This window comes from Chenopodium album, chromosome 11 (assembly GCF_948465745.1).
Source record: "Chenopodium album chromosome 11, dcCheAlbu1.1, whole genome shotgun sequence".
Taxonomy (NCBI): Eukaryota; Viridiplantae; Streptophyta; class Magnoliopsida; order Caryophyllales; family Amaranthaceae; genus Chenopodium; species Chenopodium album.
In genome coordinates, this window is record NC_137844.1 from 4355228 (window position 1) to 4375324 (window position 20097).

Consider the following 20097-nt stretch of genomic DNA (forward strand, 5'->3'; position numbering starts at 1 on the left):
AATTTGACTTTGGGCCAAGGCAAAACAAGACCAAGCCAAGGCAGGTCACCTTATGACGTAATAACGACATGTGGGTTAATATCTACTGGAAACCCCAAGAAACACCCCGATGCATAATCTAGCTAGGTCGAAAAATATTCTCTGAATGTAAAAGTTGAAGACTATGTACGAAATCAAATCATTTACAAGGAGTTTAGGATAAAGGGGTGGTAAGAGATGTATCCCAAAGTCATAATTTTGTTTAAAACCATCTGCCGGTCATTTAAAGGCTTGAAATGGCCTTAAATTATGAAAGGAGGCGTGTATGTTATGTACGTAAATGGCTAAATAGACACATTAAAGAAAATGAATGATTTCAATTACTCGATTGGTCTCTTATAGTCTCATGAGGTCCATGAAAATCAACATATCCTCTCTTTTTATCCAAGTCTAATAAAGTCAAAAATTGTCCAAAATCTAAACCATGCTTTCTTACCAATTTTGAAAAAAAAATCATAAAATTGAATGGAATGCATGGGGTGTCCAAGTCATAAAAATTAAATTCGAACTACTAGTAAAAGAAATGAGTTTTGGTTCATATAGGTGTTTGTTACTGAACACACCATTAGTTCATTATTGACTTAGGATGGTTGCCATTTTTTGATGGATAAGTGTCCAAAACAAATCAAACTTCATCACATGGTTTGCAACAAATCCAACAATAGTCATTATTGTGTGTGGGAAGGAAGGGTTGTTTGCATTAGTGTTAGGGGGCATTGTTTACATGCCTCTATCACCAATGAAACATGTTACATTGTTACGTGCTCGATTGGCTGTTCATGTAAGCTTTCTATGCAATTAATAAATTTCCATACCTAATTGCCTTTAATAAACATCAATATTACATACTCTCAATTTATGTGGAAATTACTAGACCCTGGGAATGAATATGGAAGATAATTGTGCACCCGAAAACATGTGCCACATCTCTTACCTTAACTTGACAGGAAACTAATCTCATATTTAAGCACTACTGATTAATGGGAGGGATTTTAGACTATGGTTGAAAAAAATAACTGCTGACAGAATGCTGCTCTCTGCCTCGACTCTTCTGAGTCTTCCTTTTCTTCACTTTGTTCCAACTTTGATGACTTTGAGCTGCATTGCCACAATAAAACAGTAATAACACTACAGTTAGCAGTGCCCAATGTGACTTGTATCAACATTAGTGCTCATTGCCAAAATCTAGTAATACCTATGGATGCAATATACAAACAGTTGATCCGAGGGATAGCAATTCAGATTCAGAAAATGTTTGCTTCATGCAAGTAAATAGACCATATGTATTATATCCTCCTATTAGCCACAGCAGAGATGTATATTTTCAAGACCGATGTAGCTAGAACTCATATAAGCATACATACTACAGTTGTAAACTTGCAAAGCATTAACGATCATGATATAAGATGACAACCATCATTCTTTATTCTTTTGATCTTCATTATTTCCTGCTTTGACAGTGTAGTATTCGTCTTGCATTATATTATATGAGTATTTTCTGTTTCTAATTGCTAATAGAATGGCTTCTTCAAGGCAAAACTATTTCAACAAAAAAAACATGCCCAAAGCCGAACTCCCACAACCTGAGAGACGAGAAGATCAGAAGACACCTCAAAAGCAATGAAATACATTCTCTGAGTTGGCCTCAGGTTAACCTATATGAACATTAAGAGTGAATAAATGGCAAAATATTTTGGAAACTTGATTGCGCGGTAAGCCAGTAAGTTGTCAAAAAAGTGAAAACCCCAAAACATGACATTGTAGTCTTATCACATGATAACATAATAGGAACGAGAAAATGGCAGCATATTAATCAAGCAAGTGAACAATAATAGACACCCTTGCTGGCCCAAGTATATAAATTAGAGTATAGTATGTACCTTTCGTTCTCTGGGATGGATGGGAGATCATCAATAGAACACGTATCTTGAGATTGATCATCCTTAGTTTCCGAATATGGTACGCTGAACAGAAATGGAGACAGAAGTGGATCGGATGTTAAAGTATTCACATTTTCTGTGCCACCTTTTGCACTCAAGCCACCAGCCATTCTTCCAGCATAGAAGTTCCAGAATCCTGACTTATGGGACCTTCTCCGAGTCTGTAAATCACTGATATATATTAGAAAACAGAACTAATGTAGAAGAAATATGATCAACAATCAAAATTTTCAAACAAGTGAACACTAATAGCTGAGAAAAACTCATTTAATACCTTGATAGAACTCATATGATGGGTTTTAAAATGACCGACAACATCTTTTCCCAGATTCAGTGCACACACAGGGCAAACCTGAAATCATAGGTATGGGATAGGTAACAAAGTAAAGAAGTGGTATTAGCATTGCAACAACTACATATTCAAGACATAGTGCCTCGTAGCAGATCACATATATCCAGAAATTATATCGAAGATAGAGTAGAATCAGCAGAAGTGCCACAAGCTTCTTATGCAGCTCAATTTATAAAAAACTTTAATAGATACATGTAGACATGTAGTGGTGTTAGGAATATTTCTTAAGATCCATGGACCTAATCCAATTCAATGGAATCTATAATTCATCCTTAAAAAAATCAAGGACAGATTGCATGTTTTAGGCACAAAAAACTTTAAGTGAACAATAGAGTTGAACGTATTTGGTACCTTGAACTGTATGACAAATGAAAGTGAACATTGGAACTCAAAACCTTACTAGATAATATGAGCAATGAGACATTCACAAAGTAGTCATATACTCATATAAGCAATGTAGTTCAAAATCACATTATAATGATTCTTGCTGAATGCTGAGCATTTCCAAATACCAAAATGACATCACAACACAAAAATTGTCTGCCAACATAAATCTTCACGGATATGAGTAACAGACAAGGATAAACATACACATACCGCATTCTTGACATCAAAGCAGTGTTCTCCTTGTAGATGATCACAAAGTGTAGTGAGCTCGATATCAATAAAACAGAATGGACAAGTGAAATAAGCCCTTGCATCATCCTTTACTTCTGAATCATCCAGCACTAATCTATTTCCTGTAAATTGGAAACACTATGAATCATTTCTTATACTTAATATGAATATTTTTTGGCAAGGGGACAACCAACTTTACAAGTAGGACCATAACAAAACCACTCAAAAAGTTTGTTTCTAAACATCTGACCCCTCTTTCCACCAATCAATCTTTCTCCATGTTGGCTGCTTAAAGACAAGTCCTTTGAGTAATTTAAGTACAAATAACTCAATTTTACTTACATTACATCTTCTAAATTATGCGATTTAACATAATACACAAAATATTAGTACAATCAATGATAAAACACAATCCTTAAAAGAGGGGAAGAATAAAAATCAAGCATTAAAAAGGAGAGTATGGTTAACAATCTTAACAATAACAAAAACAATTTACAAAATTTGATAAGTGAGAAAATCCATCTTAATAGAATTTCTAAAACAGACTCAAAAAAAAAAAAAAACACTACAGTAACACATTAGCCAGATTTTGCATAATTTCTATAGAATTTCTGAAACACACTAATTATACACAATTTACAAGTAAATCTAACAAATTGCAATCCCAAATTATGCAGTAAAGCAATATAATTTCTAGACCCACTAAGTTACTCTACTTGATAAACTATTCATAACTACAAAGAAAGCAAATTTCACAAATTATAATCCCAAATTTGTAAAAAAATCAATAAAACCCACTAATTATACTACTAACAAACAAGATTAACAAATCATAATCCCAAAATTTGCAAAAGTTCAAGCTAACAAAAAAAAAAAAAAAAAAAAAAAAAAAAAAAGAAAGAACCTGAGCTGAGATGGGAAGAGAAATGCCTAGAAGAATGAACTTTTGATGCCCATGAATCCATATCCATTGCTGCTTCTGCTTCTGCTTCTACTTCACCAGGAAAATAAGTCAGCATTTATGAATCAAAAAATCAGTGAAAACTTCAACAATTTGGGATTTTTAAGGAGAGAATAAAGAAAAAATAAGAGAAATTAGAAAGATAAAGAGAGGAAAAACCTTGTATTTTTGTTAAGTCTTTAAGCAGATGATGATGATGCATAAGTATGTCCTCTTTCTCTCTCCTTTCTTCAACTGCTGCTGCTGCTGTTGTTCTGAGTCACTCACTCTTTGGTTCTTGATCTCTTTTTCAATTGCTTTCTTTTTCATTCTCCTTTTGACTCTTATAATAACAAATACTTACCAAAAAAGAAAAAATAAAATTAAAAGTTGTGACACGTACTTTCTCCGTTTCTTAATACAGTACGGAGTACTCCATACTCGCAACACTTGAATTGTCATATTTACGAGTTATCAATGCATAATTTTAATTATTACTCTTTACTATTTGCAATTCTTAATAAATACAAAGTTGATATTTTAATAGTATACTTGTATAATACAATTAAAGTAAACTGAGGTTATAATACAAAGTTATTAATTGCAATCCAAAATTTTCAAAATTTCAATATTTTCTCCATTTTATTAGTTAATACGGAGTATGTTTTAATAAATACGAAGTAAACCACATCAATTTTTATAATTTTTGTTTATTGATAATTAAAATTACAAAGTATGGAGTACTAAATTATTAATGTTTAAAACATACTTGTACAAAGTACATTAACAACTATGGAGTAGTCGCATGCTTAAATAAACATGTCAAATACAAAGTAGTTACATGTAAAAGAAAAATAATAATAATACTCCCTCCGTTATATTTATAAGCTAGAGTTGGAATTTTCTATTAGAGTAATTTTTTCATAATTTTTACTAATGTTTAATAAAAAATATTAATGATTGAAGTTGTATCTCTATAATTTAATTCAATTAATTCAAGCTTATACAATACAAAAAAACGGAGGGAGTAATAGATTATGTGGGAAGCTTTTACTTTCCACCGGAAAACAACAAAATGGTGAAAAGTTTTCTATGGATAAGTGACACGTGGAATAATTTAATTAAATTGGAGGAAAGGAAAGAAAAAAAATAAAATAAAGAAGTGATATGATGTCATTGGCTCATATTAAATGGAGGCGCCCAATCAGAACTCAAGCAGTCAATGTCACTCACTCTGTGCTTTTGTCACGTTTCTTTCATCCCTTTTCACTATTTCTTCTCTTACTTTCCAATTTTCCATCCTTCTTACTTTCCATACTTCTTCAACTTGGAAAGTTGTTCTCCCCAATTTGAGTCGATGATAATTAATCCCACCATCCCATTATAATTAGCGCACTTATATTCAACACACTCTGTATATATATTTTATATGCATTAGTTTGACCAATACAAAATACGTGTTTAAAAAATACTCCATATTAAAAGTCAATATAATGAAATTTCGTAATGTATTAATACTTATTTATAAACATATTTCAAGATAATATTTATTTTTAATACAATGCTAATAAATTATGGGCAAAGTTAATTAACAAACAACTAGTGAAAAAAGTCTTACGTGTCAATTACTCTCCGACGGATGGAATATAAGCTCACTTAATTTATTACTACCTCCGTTACAGGTTATGTGCAACGATTAGACATTTTTCTTCTCTGCTTTATGTCAAATCGTTGCACATAACCTGTAACAGAGATAGTATTTGTCTGGTTGTACACTTGCACATAGTTTGTAAGGTTGTAATCAAAATTCAGATTGAATCAGGCCAGGCCTAAGTATTAAAGTTCATGTTTAAACACGCAAAATAGTGTTTAGCTTGTTAGACTTTTTCTAAACCGAGCTCGGATTTTACACTACAAATGTGCTTTTAGGGTTTTTGAAATTTGAAACATGCCGGATTAAAACATTAATACTCATCTATAAAATTAGAAAGTTGTATTATACTAACTCAGAGATTTAAAAGGGTCATAAAATTTTCATGTGTTCTCCTTGTGTTCTACTAGTATCTTAAATTTATCTTTCTAAAATTTTTTTAATCGCACATATGTATTGCAAATGAGCAGAACATAGAAAAATTACTTGTAGAGGTAATACATCAATTTGTACAAAACATTTCATATATAATCTCTAATAATCAAGAAATAAAGTTTATGCAACATATTCTTCAACACAGTACCCATTAAAAGTTGCTTTAATAAGATTGGGACATTTTGCTTGTCATGCACGTTCAAGGGAAAAAGAGAATCTTAGTACTGTTTTTCTTTTCTGAATGGAAACTCAAAGACAAGATGGAGTTCACACTTTTTGCGTCTCAATTAATTGTACTTAAATAGTCTATTACCTAATTAATCTTGATTAAAGTTGAGTCGTGTTCACCTAAGAAAAGGAATTTCAATATTTAACTTCAACTAAGCAACAAAAGGGTTTTTGAATATTTTATGTCTAATATACATTTTTTATACCATACAAGAATTAAAGCAAGACAAATTAAGACAGGTGCATATGTTAAATGTCCACCACAAGCTTGTAATTCAGTGAGTCGCAATATTTTAGTTCGCAATGGTTGACTCACTTTATATAGAAAGCAAACAAAATTGAATAATCAAAAATCCATTTTTATACATAGACAGAAAATGATAAAATGAGTATGGAATGTAAGATTATCTTCAGTGGTGAGACTCAACTTTGAGTATTGAAATACAAAATGAGTTATTTTTAACCTCCAATGATGATACCCAACTCATTTCTCAATTTAACAACTCATGTGTAGTCTAATTTCTCAATGGTGAGACTTTCTAAAGTATACTAATGTCACTTTCAATTTATGGCCTACCAAATCATATTATAAGTTATTTTTTTGAAAACTAAAACTTAAATAAATTACAAAACATATTATAATATTGATAATGGCCCACTCGACATAAAGTTAAGTATCTAAACTTAGCAACTTTCTTTTGCAGTTGCTAAGTTTAGATACTAACTTATTGGTATCCTTTGCAAAAAATCTCTCTCTCTCTCTCTCTCCTAAAGAAACTCCCTTTAATCTCACCATTGGACATGGTCTAAAAAAACTGTCATAGACACAATAATTCAATAAAATAATTGCCATAAAAATCCATACAATTTTTTTTAGGTAAGATAATGACCATACTGAACCAGTATCCTCATAAGTTTAGCTAGCCCAGCTCTGTAGGTCAACGCTTGAGAGTAGATGGGGGAGGTAAGGGACTTGACTCGTGACCTCAAAGTCACAAGGTAAGTTTCCCACCCATTCCACCAAGCTTTACTTGGTAAAAAAAAAAAAAAAAAAAAAAAAACATATATGAATTATACTACTTGTAGTAAAAAATAGAGAGTACTAACTAATTAGATAGTTAAATGTCACTACAAAACAAATTTAATCTCTTCTACAATAAAAATTCTTTTTACAACCTTCTATTGTTTTTAACAATGAACGACATTGTTAGTTCCGGCATCTCTTACAGGTTAAGTCAGCTCAACTCTGCAAGTCTAACTTGAGATTAGAGAGGGAAGGTAAATAAATCCTCATACTCCCAAGCAAATATAATTGGTGAAACTTGAACTTATTACCTCAAAGTTATGAGTTAAGTTATTCACCAACTCTACCAAATTTTGCTTGGTTTTATAACACTCTATGGCTCTATCAAGCCCTACTAAAAATGGTTACTCCTTATAGCCGTATATAAAATATGGAGTACTAATCTATGTGTGACCGAAAGTTTGGTCATCAATTAAATTAATACTATATTTAACCCAACCTAATGAAACGATGTCATGTCTCTGTCTTATAAAATTAAACTAGAGCATGCAATAGCGGCCAACAAAATGAAAGTTGATCGGTAAAAGACATATATAGCCTATTCTTAATTCTAAAATAATGGGAAATGGAGGCCAATTAGCCGTTGAATGAATCCCACAATAATTATCATAATATATGGTCAAGATTTGTATATTTATGGTACCAATCATAAATTAATAAGCAATCATGAAACTTTATAATAGACGTATTAGCAATTACGTGAAAATATAGATTAGGCATGCTAATTGTTTTTTTCCCGTAGAAAACACTTGTTAGTATTTTCAGAAGAACCCCTTGAAATAATGAACCCTATAATAGTAACAACGAACAAGATTTAAATACTGTATGTGATCCGAGTAGTAGCTGCCACGCAAAATTAGCATAAATTATACTCTAACTAAAGACTTTTCCTATACATAAATCGTCGTTACCTACCCTAGGCAATAGACATCTTAAACTCCTCTTACACCTTTCCAAAATAAATTTCTATTTTTATTATAAATTTAACTCATGCATAGAAAATACTACTCATAATACGAAGGAATAGGAAATCAATACTTTTTAATTGTTGTTATTAGTGTTGCCAGTCTTGCCACAATATCATTTCTTTGTAACATTAAATCATTTTATTGTCAATTCAGGCAATTAATTTTCTAATGTAAAATCATCTCCATGTAAAAATAATACCCTTGACAACAAATAATCACAATCAGAACAAGAAGTAAATTAAATCGCCAAATTTTGGTTAACAAAAAATGAAATACTTTAGAATTTGAGATCATTTTTGCCATTCGTGGTAGAACCGTAGAATAAGGGAAAATTTGATTGCAAATAGATGTATAGCAAACGACTAAACGAGGTGTATAAATGTTAATACTACAAAAACATGCTAGTAATAGCAAAAGATTTCAGGAGTATAATAAATAAACTACTCCGTACAAAAACACCAAAATACATGAAGACATTACAATGAAAACCCCACTTATACGTACATGACCAAATTGTCCAAATTGGTTTCAATATTATGGTTGCACCACATTAAGGCCTTTTATTGCAATCCTTAAAAATTACTCAAAAATTGTTTATTGAAAATTGAAATCTGATTATATGAGGCGACACATAAGAAATATACGATATTTTTATTTTATGGGTAATTTTCCTCAATTTAATATGTTGAAATAGAGTGCAAAGAAAGAGAAGGACCAAGTTTTCCGTGGCAAAAACAAGAAAACAACACAAAGCAAGAACTTTGCTATGAAACCATTGTAAACATCTTGTTTACTGATGATTCAATCCCATTAAATCAATATACAGAGTAAAATAGACCTAAATCCGGAAAAATTAGGTAGGAAACCTAAAATGTCAACAACCAAATATAATACTCCGCCTACTTAATTATTACGTCCGAAAACAAAATCGCTATGAAATTGTAAGACCAAAATCAAAATCTGAAATTCCTAGCCAAAACATACATAAACAATTAAACATCAAATGAAATAGAAGTTGTAGTATATCATGCTTCTATGGCTTAGTTGACTCTAATGGCCGCTTATTAACTTGTTTAAATAACACCAAACTTTCCACATAACTAAAAACTATATAACTTGAAGACCTTGAGTAAGTTTTTGCAAGATCTCTTACCCTTTCTCTTCTAACATCGTATGATTTTATTCCTTTCCCATCCACCGCAAACAATAATTCACCATTGGTCTTGAAATGCAAGAGCTTATCCAATTGCAACGTAAATGTGTAACATTTACTCCATGATTTCGACACACCGTACTCTCCCATCACCCATATGTCATTCCGGAGTTGATAATGAGCACAAAATACAGCAAGTGATCGTCCTAACACCGTTGGAAACTTCTCCTTTGGTTCATCATCAGTTTTTAAGGCCTTAGGTAGCTCAAAATACTTAAACACTTCATTTTCAACATCAAATGAAACTATATGTGAATCTTTTTCCTTGAACCACGAATCAGCATCATTTGTAACAATTGGTCCGAAGTTTATCCAATGTATCGCGCCATTTAGAAAAACTTGTTGCCCAGCACTCCAATAAGGTGGAGGACTAACACCAAGGTTGCTACTCCAAGAATTGGTACCAAGTGTATACACTTGTACTAAGCCCGGGATAGTAGCACGATAGCGCTCTCCAAAATAGTACTTGATCTCGGCATGAGGGTATATTATTGCTATGACCTTGTAATCATTGCGAGAGGCATCATACCCAAAACCAAGCACAAAATAAGTAGCCTCTTTCATAGCTTCTAACATCGGATTAGGAAGACTAAGCGTGCTATTTATGGAAGGGTTCCACAATATAATTTCACGAAATCCCCTCGATTTTCCCTTCTTTACCAAAAGTAGCCCATTTATGTAACTGATCATTTCATAAGCTCCTTCGAAATGATCATATAAACATTGAAGTTCCGTGACCTTCCTAAAGGTATCACCACGGCGTACCAAGATACGTTCATCTCTTAGCCAACTCCTAGCAGGGCGATACAAAACCAACAAGTGACATACCTCGGAATTGTTCTTGTAATTTTGAAGATGGGTAGAAACAAACTCCGGACCATCAATCAAAGACCGCCACAGCTTGGATACGGACCTGTACTTGAGGAGGTCGCGTACTGGCAGCTTTGAAAGTACTTCTTCAACGAGTATGTCTTCAGGCAAACCATCAGCTTCGGTCTTAAGCCTTTTCCTAGTTGTCTTCCCACCCACAACCAACTCACATATAGAAGAAACATCAGTGATCTTATTAAAAAGACGTTTCCTATCAGCCCTGTCGAATTTAAACTTGGCAGCATAATAAGATGCTATCGCATATAACCATGCATCGCTGTGCAACGCGACCATAGACAACCACTCGTGTTTTGTCATGCTGTCCCTCACAAAGTTGATCCCTAATCTTGGCTCAGGAAGGTCTGAAGAAGGAGGAGGTAAGTTGACCTCCCATTGTTGGTTAGGGAAGGCATACAAACATAGATTCAGATTATTAGGATCACACAAACGATAGAATTCATCGACATCCTTGGTCAAAGCTTTGATCATCCCTGCTCTTCTACCTTTAAAATCCTGAATAACATCTTCCACCGTTCGAGGATTCGACATCTACAACAATTGAAAACGAATGAGGAATCAACAAAAAACGATTATCCTTTTCATCAGGTTATTTAGGGGCAGAAATTTTCGAAGCTTAAATTTCTTGATTAATCAAAGAACTTTTAAGGATTGAAATAGCTAGGGAAAGAAAGAGATGAGTGGAATTTAATTAAAGCATGATTAAGGATAATGGGGGTAATGAACGTATTGATTGGCTAAACAAGTGAAATGTCAGAAAGTTAAAGGTGAGTAGATGTTATCTTTGACTATTGTTTTATGTAAGTTTCATGTATTTTTCTTATTATATACACTTTGATGTGATTTCCAAGTACCTTAATCATATTTTATATTCCTATAGCATATTGTATGAAATTTCTAGCTTGATCTAATTGCAATAAAGAAATTCCTTTCGAGACATTGACGTCAACCCCCAAGCCTATGCCTTCCTCACAAACAAGAAAAGTATATATTCGGGAAGGAGAAGAGCCATTTTTGTTTAATACAGCCCGAATACTCGAACCGGTGTACTCTTTCCCCCTTTACCAAGTCAGAAGCAACTATCTTAACTCCTAAGCAAGAATAGAAGAGCCCTTTGAAGTTGTAAAGTGTATGCCTTGCCCATACCATTCTCTAGTTGCATATATTATCATTATCAGTATGGCACTATGACGTGAAAAACAAGTTATTCTGATTTAGTTAATCAGGATCGGTTCATATTTTGTTGATGAAATATTCAAAATCAACTTAGTTTAATTCAGTTTTAATGAATAAATTCATATACTGATCTACTACACTACCTATCAATTATTTAATCAACTATCATGCGCGAATAGTTATAAGTCTTTCAGGGCAGACAAAGAAAGATGTGAGTAATACGTATTATTATGAAGAAAAACTGTAAGGTAAAAAGAAGCTGAGGTTACCTGATAAGTGAGGAGGTTCCTCTTCCTTCTAGTTCAAGATTTACATGGTGACCTGCAGCTGAAATTACCGTGAGATTAATCTAACCAAGTCGTTTCAAATTCGTTAAGTTGTAACCACTTAAGTTATGTAGCAAACTACTTAATTATTAAAACAACACAGGGCACAAGACAAAAATAATCTTGCCTTTGTGCAAAACTATAGAGAATGATTTGTACATTTTCTAGATGATGTAAATTTGTATATATGTTTTTCATATTGAATAGAACAATACATGTTTACAGCCAAATATAAGCAGTTTTCCTTAATAATTGTGCAATTGTACCAGTAAGTAATGGCATCACGAATGCACGGGAACTATTGTGTACTCCGCATTACACATTACTGTCACAATCTATTAAGAATCCAAAACCCAGATAAAAAAAACAGAAGGGATTCTTTATATGAGACATCTTATGATGCCTACATATATACAATACAATGCCAAGCTACAGCAATATAGTACATCAGTCTGGCATACAGAAACGTCAGTTAGAAACTTATAATGACCGGGGCAGGGATTGACATAGAGAATCTAGAGCTCCATGGATACGAACACGTGATGATAACCAACAAATCAACAATGCATATGAATCACAAAATAGCCAAGTATTTCATTAGATGCAAACTTAACTGTTCGACTAACAATTGCTAACTTCGCTTGCTTTTTCCTAGTTTTAATGGGCTTTTATAGACATCCTATAACAAAATATGTTCAACATTGAATCTATTTTTTGGATGCCTAATTTAACCAATCTGCTTGACTACTAACCTGAAACTCGAAGTTTAATGGAATCACAAATGCCATCACCGGAGTGAATCACTCAAAGCCTACAGGGTTTATCCCAATTTATGCCAAGTTCCTTCACCTCTTTCAGCACTAATAGAAAATGGCAGTATGCAGACACAGAATTTGGTGGTCATAGCCCTTAAGAGTATGGAATGCAATCTTGAGTTACTATTTCTGCAGACACAGTTTTCTCTTCCTATGAGTTACTATTTCTGCAAGCACATTTAGTTGACTGAATCACACAAACATCCCCCCCACCCCCACTCACCCCTGTCTTCTCTCCTTGTTTAGGTTAAGATTGAGAGTGATGGGAAGGATTTGGATCCATGTTATGACATGATACCCCTTACACTTACAAAAGTAAAGTAACCATTGATATATAGACGTCTAAGGTTGACAAAAGCAACAGAATACTCCAGCTTCAGCTTTGACAAGAGAACCAGAGTGTAACAACAACTCAGATATGAGACTCTGCTTCATAATTTACAGCAGGAAGACCGAAAACAGAGATGCCGATAACACCAGTCGGGTTCCATTAATTTTTCTAGAAAAATGTAGTAAGTGAGTTCATCCGATCCTTCAATGCATGCAACATTCTCATCTTGTTACCTACAACCCCATAGAGCACTAAGATCTCCTAGCAAGCGGAATTTAAAGCAAAGAGTATACTGCTCCTTTTCACAAGATCCTTGGTCAGCTTCCTTACCAGATCATACAACTTTTACCCCTCCACATTTAACAGCAAGATGTACCTTGGGTTATGACCACCAAAATCTGTGCACCACCCAGACTATGCTAACACCCAGGACAGAATAATCTTTCATCACCCAGACTATGTATACATCAACAAAATTTAATCAGTATCTTTCACTCCTAACACCTGGGACAGCATACTCTTTCATCACCCAGACTATGTATGCATTGTTGCAGTACCTAATAAATAGAGTGAATGATTCGTTCCCAATCACTGGTATTATGTCTGATATTTCTCCACCTCCTCTACTATCACCTACTCACCTCCTATGGTTAAGTTCCCTAGATTTCTCTGTTGCTCACACCAATTCAATGTAAAATACAGTTTACAGAAGCATGTGGATCACAAATCCACCAACTCGAAGGACAAATATTTATTCTCTTCGAAGAGCTCATCCTCCTTGAGTAGATTTTAAATGAACTAGGTCTAGCAGCAACATATTGTACTTAAAATTTAGTTTGGAAACGGAAAATAGGAAGTAATTAATTCCAAGAAAGGGGTCAAAGGCAGCGCAGCAGATCACATAGTAAAATGCCAAATTCCAAAAGGCTAATCCCAACTATATTATAGTTCTAAACAACCCTCCTCTTGATGGAAATATAAACCACCATGATTGGAGTTAGGAAAGGCCAAACAACTAAGATTTCCTAACACAGGGGTTCCAAATTATACTCCATTCAGCTCCCTAAAATTTGCATTAGTATACTCCATTAATACAACCCAACAAATCAGTCTCCCAATCAACAGCGAAATCAAACTCCATGATCTTTCAAAATGTACCACTAAGTTAGGATGAAATGCCCTTCCTACTTTCTTCTTGGCATGCAATGGCTGCTATTGCTAAACAATGAACCAATGGTGATTTGACTGATTTCTGAAAACACTTTGAACTCAAGTGCTTAACAACAATCAATACAATAATATACAAGAGGGGGAAAAAAGATGGTTAATTCATGAAAATTTACATTAAAAGTCAAAAACTAGCAAGCTAAAACCTTATAGTACTTACAAATATATTTACAATTGTTCATGTTGAGTTCTCGTATTTACGAACTAATATACATTAGCATCAATACTACAAATAAAGCTCTCTAAAGTAGTAGCAAACAATCATTGAATAATTGATTAGCACAATTACACATTTTAAATATTACGTAAAATATTCAAAACATGCTCTTTCTACAGTGGCCACTGCCACGAGGATAAGCAAAACCAGCTTCAAAAGCATGTAGACCTTCGAATGAGCTACACTCTTCCTTGTCTCAACAAGTTTCATGAAAGCTCATTTAGATTCTTCACCTTTCGAATCTCTCATCATTTTGAATGTGATCAACGAAATATGAGATTCATAAGCAAATGTTCAAAAAATAATAATTAACAAATCAAAAATTGAATATTTCATCGGAAAATTTGGAAAGTCGAAGAAATTTTCTTATGACAAAGGAAGATAAACGATTAGTTGGATTAAAGCAAACATTTTTTTTTTTATGTAAAAATAAATAAATAAATAAATAAAATAATAAAAAAAAATAAAATAAAAACAATTATTTTTTTTACCTCATCAAACTGCTTTTCAAGTTCTTGTAAGTGTTGATCAACGACACATTGAAAAGCTTCAGCTCGAAAATGGTGAAGAATAGTTACTCATGACTTATAAATACGAACTTTCATCCTCCCTGGAACAACATGCGTTCCCCCCATATTAGAAAAATCAATGTTATGCTTAACCGTAAATGAAGTGACCTTATTCTTATGAGAATTTCATCATCATCTCTTAAATGTTATAAATGCTCCTTAGTTATATTAACCAAGCCTTCTCAAGCCAAGTCCCTCAACCGTATCTAAAACACTGCCTCTAGAACTCACTTAGCTTGCCTCTTTTGAAGAAATTCTTTCCCCTCTGGTGAACCAGCCACAAAAGTCAATAGTCTTGCAAGTACATTGACAAATAATCAAATAAAATAAGCATTATTTTCGGCAACAGCAGCTACTGCTAGTGTCAATTAAAATTTGTGCGCAACACAATGAACATGAAATGCTGATGAAGATAACTTCATGATTTTAAGGTCATCCTTTGCATCTTGCATTTTGCTAGCAGCCTAGCACCACTATAACATTAATTCGGACTCTAGAAAGACTTAGAGAAGACTACATAAGGACTCGATTGCAGATTTCAAATGTCAAATATGTATTATCAGAAAAATGCACAATACCAACAAGAAAACGCTCTGTTATTTCTACTCTAGTATTAACATACCACAAACAGAGAGTCACTTGGTATTTATCAATAGATAAGCACATTCATCAATAAGGAAGTTGTCTCTTTTGCACAAACATTCATGATATCCTATAGAATTGAAGAAGCTACCATTTGAAAGTGAACTGGAGCCTTTTCTAAATCCAACTTTCTAAACATCAGGAAAATTCATTGGGGCATATTTCCAAAATCCAAGAAAATTACCCATATTCAACATATAAGTCTCTTATTCATACTACCCACAAGCAAGCACCCCCTGTAGTAAAAGCCACCTCAAACATCAAACTAAAGCTTCTAATTGCTTTCAATAAGGACTCACAACTTGCTCATATTGTTCGAAGACCCTCCATTAACACAAGCAGTCTCATTCTGCATTAGATAGCAAACAAAGCTTTCAATATTGCATCTTCATAACACTATAGCCAAGCTAAATTCTGTACTTTCCACACCATTTATAGCTAAATTGGCGCATTGCTTTCCCAAGAGGTCTTTGAGGAAAGTAATGGGTATAGTATTGACAAGGTTTTCCTTGAATATACCACCATAATTCTGTCATTTGAATAAAAATCACTCATCCTCCTCCTTATTCCCAAGTCATGTGGAAGATATAGAACATACCATTTACTTAATCTCGTGATTAATTACATCTTAAAACCTAAAATTTGAGCCGTCTCCAACTTCTGCTTCCGCCTCTTGTGTAGAGGTAGCCCGGAATTCTAGAAAGAGAATTTGGACTTTCCATTTTCTTTACATTTCCTTCTTAATATCCTTTGGTTCTCTCCATTCTATTCAATAAATTCAATTAGAACCTAATTTATACACAAATTCTCCTAAACACAATTTTACTTGATGAATTCAATTAGAGCCTTATACAATCTGAAATTTGGACTAGCATCATTCATCTCTGAACTTACAAAATTGAGAAACTTCAATCCTCAAATTAAAAATCAAATGCAACCATCATCAATTTATCATATCAATCCACCATTAAAACCTATATCCCAAATTGCAAATGAATTCCAATAAAAAAAATTAAAAAATAAAAAAATTTACATCCTTTCATATACACAAACAAACTCATAAATAAAATGACCAAATTATACTAAAATAAAAATCATCGCATAAATTTGCAATAAAATACTAGTAAATTGAGAAAGAATGAGATAGATTGAACAGGGAAATTAAGCTTACCTGCGAATATCCAGGTTGGTCTTCAGATTTTACTGAGTGCTGCGTCGCCGGAGATTACACTCCTCGGCGGCCGATACTCTGAGTCGCTGCTGGTAAGAACACCTCGCTACTCTGTCCGCGTCGTCGGCGAGCGCCTGGATTTCGAAATGGGCGTTAGCAGCGAAGATACGGAAGGTTGAAGGGTGGTGAGAGTGTGAGACTAAGAACAATGGTTTTATAAGTTTGGGTTTGGGGTGGAGAAGGGAATAGACGCGCACAACATATCACACTGAAAAAACACGATAAGGCACGATATGATCAAATACATTGAACGATAAGGCACGACATGATCAAATACATTTACATATCTCTTAATATCTTGATTAATATGATATCATACATTATTATTATGTGAAAATTGTGTTATCATTCTATGTAATTGTTAATGTATATCTTAATGATTTTGGGTATATTTTAGTTATAATGTCAACATATAATACTCATATGTAAAGGTGGGCATGGGTCGTGCTGGCCCGCTGGCGGCACGAGCACGGCACGGTGGTGGCATGACCAGGCACGATCTAGCCAGTGGCACGGCCCGGTGACTGAGGAGTGAGCCGTGGGCCGTGCCGTGAACACAATTTTGAAAAATCGGCACGAGCACGTTGGGCAACGCGGTAATTTGGCTCGCTGGCACGCCCTGACCCTTGCAAACGGCTATATTTCGCTGCTTCCAACAGCCATAAAAATGGCTATAACAAAGAAGTAAAAGAACTATAAAAATAAAAATAAGAATAATAAAAACAACAATAATAATATAATAATACAAAAACGTAAATATAAATTAATAAAATTATTTAAACATACTCATTTTAAAAGTTATTCAAAAAAATTATATATCGATTTAAAAAAAATTATAGGCGGCTCGCTGCCCAGCACGCCAAGCATGTGGGGCATGCCATGTCGTGGGCTGAGGTGTGCCAAATGGTGGCCCAGCACGGCACGACACGACCCGACACGAGCCACCACCAGGCACGGCCCGCGGTGGCCTGGCGCGGCATGTTACCCACCTCTCATATGTAACATTATATAAACAATTGTATTTTATAAGTATAATTATACTTTACTCTTTCTCATATATCTATCTGTTAGCTTAATGTGGCCTAAATTTCATAAGCCCAACTAATTATGTCTTTAATGGTTTTTACATAATTCTAGCATGTTGTTAATGAAAAAATGTGGAGGACACTAGAAACCATGAATGCTCCTAAGCTTCTAGATGCATAAGTTATAGAGCATGTGTATAGAGCCTTCTACACATTTCATCGATCACCTATAAATATAAGGTGTTGGGAGCCACTTGAAATAATCGTCAAATATCTTTTCTCAAAAGTCACAAGCATAATTCATTCATAGTGTGATTCTTGCTAATCTTATTATAGTTTTGATAAAAGGTTTTTCTTGATTATGAATTTTTTTCTTTTATATAAATAAATCTATTGTTTGCATGCATCCATATATATTTCTTGATTAAAATTTAAAACACTGCATGCTTTAAATCACTAGGGTCAACCTATAATTATTTTAGTAAAACGTAAAAGTATTAGGTTTCATTGCTGAATATAAATTCTAGCTTTTAGCCTCAAGTCAATTAAAAAATTTATTGTTACAGCTAACTATATTTTCTTCTTACATAATATGAAATCCGGTTAGATCTTAAACAGTTGAGCATTATCTAGAATGTTGGAAATAAAGAAAGGAAATTCAAAGGGTCGGATATGGGCGTCCAATCGGGCGGACATCACCAGACCAGGTGCGAGAAGAGTCGTAAAATTATGGAGTTTCGCCGCCCGATCGGGCGCCTGACCAGGCGCGAGAAAGAAGTCTGGAAAAAGGGAGTGTCCGCCCGATCGGGCGAGCTCCGCCCGACTGGGCGCGAGAGCAACCTAAGTTTTAGTTGGGTGCTCGCCCGACCGGGCGAGCTCCGCCCGATCGGGCGCGAGTTTGTCCGTCTCGCCCGGTCGGGCGCGAGTTTGTCCGTTGGACTCTAACGGTTTCCTTGGATTCCTTTTCTTGGTTAATTTCTTGTAACCCCCCATTTAAGAGGTTGATTATGGTGTTTTAATCACCATGATTATTCTGATTTTATTTTCTTATTGATTAAAAAGATTCCTCCTTGATCTTCCATCTTCATTAATCTTCATTATAAATTGGAGATTATTTTTCTGATCATACATACAAGAAATATATACAAAATACAATAGCTTAAACACATCTCTCTTTGGGCATAAGATACTTGACTCCAACCTTCCACCCAAAAGTGCCTTTGTGTGGAAGTGGTGTGTTAACCTTAAGGAACGTGTCGGCGAATACAATTGACCACCGTGGTTGCGCCGGAATTTCGTTTTCAAGTCAGTGATTTGCATCACGACACACCGGTTTGTTCTTTTGTTTGTAAGATCATCTTTTCGATCTTGCTTAATATTTCAATACTATTTGTACTAGACTTCTTCCTTATTTACAACAATTTGAAAACGAAATTATGTCTTTTACTAATAGTATTGTGAAGTCTCTTCACGACCTCTCTAAGTTGGAATCTCTTGATGGTAACAAGTATAAGAGGTGGTCACAAAAGGTACTAATCTTTTTTGAACAAGTGGAGATAGATTATGTCTTGAATGAAGATCTAATTGAAATTTTGGAGAAGGCGGAAGAAGCGGCCAAAGTTGCAACGGATCCTATTCTGGCAACCATCACGGAAACCTTGAAGAAAAAGGAAAAGGGCAACAAGCTTGTTCGTGGTCATCTCCTCAATCATATATATGAACAACACTTTGTTTGATTTGTTTGTTAATTTCAGGTCAAGCAAGGTTATTTGGGATTCCTTAGAGAAAAAGTATGGAACGGATGATGCCGGGTAAAAGAAGTATGTGGTGGGCAAGTGGCTCAACTTCAAGATGGATGATGAGAAAGTCCATCATGTCTCAAGTCCATGAGTATGAGAACATGGTGACTGAAATTCTTGGTGAAGGCATGAAGATGTGTGAGACCCTTCAAGCCAATGTCTTCTTGGAGAAATTCCCTCCCTCTTGGAATGACTACCGAAATTCATTGAAGCACAAGAAGAAGGACATTACTCTCCAAGAACTCATTAGTCACATGAGAACCGAAAAGGCTAATCGCCTTAAGGATAAGTTTGAAAATTTATCTCTTAATTCTTCGAAAGCTAATCTTGTTGAATCTTCCTCTTTGAATGTGTCTAAAAACAGGAGAAATTCTAAGAAGAAG

General features: G+C 34.2%; 2 protein-coding genes across 4 annotated transcripts; both read right to left on the reverse strand.

Moving 5' to 3' along the window:
• Positions 1-815: 815 nt before the first annotated feature.
• LOC145568295 (protein DEHYDRATION-INDUCED 19 homolog 5-like) lies at positions 816-4204 on the reverse strand. 3 transcript variants are annotated; one of them, XM_081627729.1, is made up of 6 exons: positions 4070-4204; positions 3854-3934; positions 2929-3071; positions 2254-2331; positions 1920-2140; positions 816-1137 (listed from the first exon to the last, which is right to left on the reverse strand). In XM_081627729.1, the coding sequence occupies exons 1-6, from the start codon at positions 4110-4112 to the stop codon at positions 1032-1034; spliced, it is 672 nt and encodes a 223-aa protein (XP_081483855.1). In that variant the 5' UTR covers positions 4113-4204; the 3' UTR covers positions 816-1031. The 3 variants fall into 3 exon arrangements, with proteins under 3 accessions (XP_081483855.1, XP_081483854.1, XP_081483853.1); XM_081627728.1 differs by having other exon boundaries at positions 3854-3940; positions 4070-4192; XM_081627727.1 differs by having other exon boundaries at positions 3854-3943; positions 4070-4192.
• A 4953-nt stretch (positions 4205-9157) lies between these two features.
• Positions 9158-11856, reverse strand: LOC145568294 (uncharacterized). Its single transcript, XM_081627726.1, has 2 exons — positions 11802-11856; positions 9158-10887 (listed from the first exon to the last, which is right to left on the reverse strand). The coding sequence occupies exon 2, from the start codon at positions 10885-10887 to the stop codon at positions 9289-9291; it is 1599 nt and encodes a 532-aa protein (XP_081483852.1). The 5' UTR covers positions 11802-11856; the 3' UTR covers positions 9158-9288.
• Between the last annotated feature and the right edge of the window lie 8241 nt (positions 11857-20097).

Bases quoted from the DNA above. Each gene is read 5' to 3' on its own strand.
- LOC145568295 (XM_081627727.1), bottom strand. From the start codon at position 4,112: ATGCATCATCATCATCTGCTTAAAGACTTAACAAAAATACAAG. The intron at 2,332-2,928 runs GTATGTGTATGT...CTATGATTTCAG, and splicing joins GCTTTGATGTCAAGAATGCG to GTTTGCCCTGTGTGTGCACT. The intron at 1,138-1,919 runs GTACATACTATA...GTGGCAATGCAG, and splicing joins TCCATCCCAGAGAACGAAAG to CTCAAAGTCATCAAAGTTGG.
- LOC145568294 (XM_081627726.1), bottom strand. From the start codon at position 10,887: ATGTCGAATCCTCGAACGGTGGAAGATGTTATTCAGGATTTTAAAGGT.